This window comes from Temnothorax curvispinosus, unplaced genomic scaffold, assembly GCF_003070985.1.
Source record: "Temnothorax curvispinosus isolate PA1 unplaced genomic scaffold, ASM307098v1 QBEX01008478.1, whole genome shotgun sequence".
Classification (NCBI taxonomy): Eukaryota; Metazoa; Arthropoda; class Insecta; order Hymenoptera; family Formicidae; genus Temnothorax; species Temnothorax curvispinosus.
This window is the reverse complement of record NW_020218258.1, coordinates 3,673-8,835: the sequence shown is the minus strand read 5'-3', so window position 1 is coordinate 8,835 and position 5,163 is coordinate 3,673. Positions and strand designations below refer to the sequence as shown.

General features: G+C 38.3%; 2 protein-coding genes across 2 annotated transcripts in view; both read left to right on the top strand.

Moving 5' to 3' along the window:
• Positions 1-289: 289 nt before the first annotated feature.
• On the top strand, positions 290-3,263 carry LOC112457940. The gene is made up of 2 exons (XM_025021275.1): positions 290-682; positions 765-3,263. The coding sequence occupies exons 1-2, from the start codon at positions 625-627 to the stop codon at positions 2,516-2,518; spliced, it is 1,812 nt and encodes a 603-aa protein (XP_024877043.1). The 5' UTR covers positions 290-624; the 3' UTR covers positions 2,519-3,263.
• LOC112457939 (neprilysin-1-like) overlaps positions 3,053-5,163 on the top strand; it is a 5,326-nt gene continuing 3,215 nt past the window's right edge. Inside the window, exon 1 of the mRNA XM_025021274.1 lies at positions 3,053-3,061. Within this exon, the coding sequence (XP_024877042.1) occupies positions 3,053-3,061 (9 nt within the window). The remainder of the gene's footprint in view (positions 3,062-5,163) is intronic.

The window sequence follows — 5,163 nt, the reverse complement described above, 5'->3', positions numbered from 1 at the left end:
CAATCAACGTGTTGCTTTTCCGTAAGAACCAAAAGTTTATTGGCTACCGCGTTGCTTCTTGCCGCGCGGCAAGCGTTTCCGCGTCCTGTGTGCAGAAGCCATAAGACGGTTTTGAAATAAGATCTGATTATGAATACCGGCCTAAGGTCTTAATTAATAGATAAGCGGTGATTGGTCACCTCGCTTTGCGGCATTTTGTATGGGGCGCTCCTGGTAATTTACCGGGATTGCCGGGAACTTTGGGAAATGGCGATATTGGCGATTCGACTTCGACAATCGACTCGACAGTCTCGACACCAACCACCAACTAGGCGCGTTGTTCCTGACTTGACGTTTGTGATTGTTTACGTAACAGTATATGTTTATCTTGGAAAGTGCGACGATTCTAATTGGATGCTTGCTCGAGTAGATTCGAGTATTGTCAAACTGACGTTCATTAAGATTCAAAGAAGAAGCTCGTTTAAAGAGATTCAGCGGTCTGTCTTGCCGGTACGCAGTATAGGTTAGGATCGACCGATGTTGGAAGCTCTACTGGAATAGAGAATTGAGAAGAACCGTCCGATATTGGAAGCTCTATATTGGAATAAAGAGTTTAAAACAATTATAAACGAGTCAGAAAAACCGATGATGAGATGTATAAAATATAAAAATGGCAAGATATCACATTTGAGCGAGAAAAAAGGTAATTATAGCTAATCTTGTTTAATCACGTTAATTATCTTCTATTTTTTGTTATTAATAAGAGCATGTGTGATTCCGTGTAGGTGTGGAAAGCGTGACAATGACGACAAATGGCAAGGCAAATAAGAAGAATGACAGCTCTCCCCGAGGCCACGAACAGTCAGGCTCCAGCCACAGCACGCCGATTGCAAAGAACCCAAGCACGAACGCGGATGCCGAAAACTCGCTGGATCTCGATTACTCCCCGAGCCTGATCTTGCCTCCGTGCACGCAGGAAGGCGGTAACGAGGTTGCGTGGGATTGGCAAAGTTCTCTGAGCAGGACTCCGGAGAACAGAAACAAGCGACAGAACGTTCAGTGCGAAACGCCTAAAGGAACCAAGCTGCTGCAAAGGAAGAGAAATTCGAACTCGCCTCTGCTGTACAAGCCGCTCAAGAGAAAGACCATCAAGATGGAAAACATGGAGAACATTGGACAATTTGCAGCTGAGCTGCAAGCTTTGAACGAGAAGATGAGAGTTATAAAGCAGAACGACAAGAGCGATTGTATCAAAGAGAAAGAAGCACCGACGTTAACGAATGTAAGTAACGAGGAAAACACGTCAGAAATTAAAGATAAACAGAATAGCATCGGAGAAAGTGGCAACAATAACGGGCATAATAGCGTTGGAGAGACGCATGATCGTAACGAAGCCAGCAAAAAGCAAGTGAATGGAAGTTACGACGATTTATTTGATGACTCTGTAGACGACGATATAATCAGGTGCACTCAGGAGATAGAGGAGAAATTCAATTTGATGGACAAAGGAAGTTCTGTTTCCGTGCACTCGCAGGTGACGCAGGTCAAAAAGGAAGAATTACACACGAATGACGTACCCAGTAAAACATCTGTACAGTCTGGTTCCAGTGAGAATTGTACGAAACCATTAGTCAGGAGTGTTTTAGGCGCAAGCGATAGTAATACATTAAAGACATACTCGAAATTGTCATTAAAACGAGATACGAGCTCTAGTACGTGTGTCACAGCGCAGAAAAGTAAAGATCCATACAAACCGTGTCCAAATAACAATAATACGATATCCCGTGTCCAGAAGCCGTGCGACAATAAGAAACTGACAAAAAGTAACACCGCAGACTTGTTCGATTTGGAGGATGATTCTTTTGACGATTGGTTAGTGACCTGCGTTGAGGATGAAAAATCACTACCGAAATCCGATGGATCCTTAACTCGTAAAGACGACAGCACGAAATGCCAGGCCAATTATAAACGTTTGACTAACGCGCCGTTAAAGTCGGAAACGAAATCTGCTGATTCGCTTAATCCTATGGCAAAGCCTGAAACATCTAACGTTAGCTTATTAGAAAATAGAAAGTTCTTTAAAACTAAGAGTTTATCCGATCAGTACGTTAGTCGGGACGCGAGTACGAATGCTAAAGGTACAGGCGCTTCGTGTTACGCGACGAGACCTACGTTACAGCACTCGTCTAGAGGCTCAATACCGCATATGGGTATCGCGCGTACCCTCGTAAGTACAAAACCGATTGTTACAAATGTTCGTAAGATCGAGAATAATGCTTTTTCATTAATGCATGATACGGGTCAAACGCGTGGGTCCGATGTTAACAGGTACGCGGTAAAAAGCGATGGTGATCGCTTCGTTAAGCATCATTCTACCGGTAATATGAAAAACGATACGCCGGAAATGACGAAAACTGGTTCGCAGCCGGCACGGTGTACCGCGGAGGAAATCGAAAGAAAGAGATTGCAGGCCGTAGCGAAACTCGAGGCGAAAAGAAAATTGTACTTCACGAAGATTAAAAATAACGTCAATAGGTGAAATCACAGATGCCTTACACGTGTTATACTTATTACGAGAAAGTGATAACTTTCTTGATTATAATGTTGTATCGTTATATCGACAAAACTCTCTGTGATCGCCGTTATCATTGTCTTCATTGTAATCATTGTTATATTGTAGAACGTTTTATCAATTTGCAAATATATTTATAATTATACATACGTAAGTATAATCTGACTTTATAATCCGACATTTAAATCATATATGTATACAGACTTGTATACGTAAAAGAACCTTGCCCATTTTATTAAAGGGTTTTGAGCCATGAACACTTGACTTCTATATGCATTTGTAGAGGAGGTATATGATAGAAATAATAATAACATGGTTCCAAGCCTTGAAAACGTGGGGAAAGACTTTCTGGGGTGTGAATTTCACATATTACCATATTAGCTAAATGTAATATTAGCTAAAAACTTTACACTATTTAATTTAAATATTATAATATCACTAATTTTATATAAAATAAAATATTTTATAATATTGTTCAGACTTTCTTGTGCCAGGGCCGTGATGACGGCGGTAACGAATGAACTTATTGGTTTATTCGACTTTCAGGCTTGCGGCCGGTTTGTACTTTTTGGCCAAAAGGAAAAAAATTCGAACGCAAGAATCAAGCTGCCATCAGAGTATATTGAAGATATTGAAGATATTTTAATATCATTTTCTGACGGTTCTGACGGTGAAGGTAATAATAAATAGGTATTAAGATAATTAAATCTCTCTCTCTCTCTCTCTCTCTCTCTCTCTCTCTCTCTCTCTCTCTCTCACTCTCTCTCTCTCTCTCTCTCTCTCTCTCTCTCTCTCTCTCTCTCTCTCTCTCTCTCTCTCTCTCTCTCTCTCTCTTCTTAAATGACTTCTTTCGCCTCACCCCCAGAACCTAAACTTATATTTTTCTAATGATGTGTGTACATACATACACAACAATACCTACTTATCATATGCCATAAAATGGCATATGATTCAATGTTGTGCGTCAATGGCTCATTTTGGGCAAGGTTCTTTCAAAAACTAACTGCAGCATACATTCCTGAAGACGTTTTTTGTTTTTTTAAGAAATAATTTCGCGACACGCAGTAATTACACTTCGGTCTGACATTGCCAAATTGCAGCAAAGAATTTGTAATTATAACTTATTAGTTAGATCTAAAAATTTATTTTGCGATTCGAACACATTGCGAAATATTTTATCGAAACAAAAGATAAAACATTTAATTGTTTTAAGCTTTTATTTATTTTCTGTAATTTTTTTTAGAATAAAATATTAAATTTTTTTTATTAGGAAATTCAGTCCGGACCGCAAATGGCACTTTGTCTGATAAATTGTAAATTTTTCTTATTTAAGGCTCCTGGATGGTCACCGCGGCCATATTGAATTTTCACTATTGAGGCGAGGAAAACACCCAATTTTGTCGTCCGTACCATTTTCAAATAAAGAGACATTTCAATAAAACATCACTATAGATCGTTTCAGAACACTTCCGAAATTGACCGAAAACTACCCTTTTCCCTCGACAATAAACAAACAGCTATAAAACAAAGCCTAAACATACGGGAAAAACAGCCGTTTAACGACTATCGAAAGGAGGTGAAAACGTTACTTCCGCATGCAAATCTTACTTTTCGGTCAATTTCGGAAGTGTTCTGAAACGATCTATAGTGATGTTTTATTGAAATGTCTCTTTATTTGAAAATGGTACGGACGACAAAATAGGTTGTCAACATGTCACAAGACAGAATTCTCCATTGGAGAGAGTGAGAGGAGAGAGTGGCGGCGCCACCGTCAACGCAGAGTTCTCGGCTGACCATCCAGGAGCCTTAAACTTTCCTCTTCAGCTTGCATAATGTTACACGTAGTAACGAATTATATTTTTCTATATTTATAATTTGAGATATTTTGAAATTGCGATATAGATAAATTTAACTTTAGAATTTTTTACGAAATTAATTATAATTTTTTATCGCGTTATATACAATAGATATAAGATCAAACGGGATTGTGTATTATAGAAGTAAGTATATAATACCGTATACGAAAAAACCATTATTAGACACACGTGCCATTTTGTCGGCAATATGAAGCACTCAGCTCAAACATCCTTTTATATTACGAGACTCGCAATTACTGCATTCAACATTTTATGAGGATCCTGTGCGTATTAAATTTTTCTTTTATACTTGTTTTTTTTCCCTCTTCCCGTTACTCGCGCGAGAGATATATAGGGTTTTTATTATGCGTGTACCGCTTGTCATGTCATGCTTTTAATTTTAATAATTCACATAGATCCAGACATTTATATGCGGCGTTACGGTTTTCTGTAGACTTGTCGTTTTTATTAAAATTTAAAGTGAACCCGTCAGATAACAGATTTTAAAATATATAATATGTGCAACGTGTTTTGCATATGAGAGAGAGAGAACTTCCAATTTATTTTAAAAATTCATGGAAGAGTTTTTTGTAATATAATCCTCCCCGATCTCTACACCTTTGATATATCCATAAGAATGTAAGATATGTTGTAATACCAGAAATTATATTTTTCAAACATACTTAATTGCGTGTATGCTCCCCTACCCTGAGCCTACGGCAGAATGATAAAGTGATTGAATTATATACTTTCTTC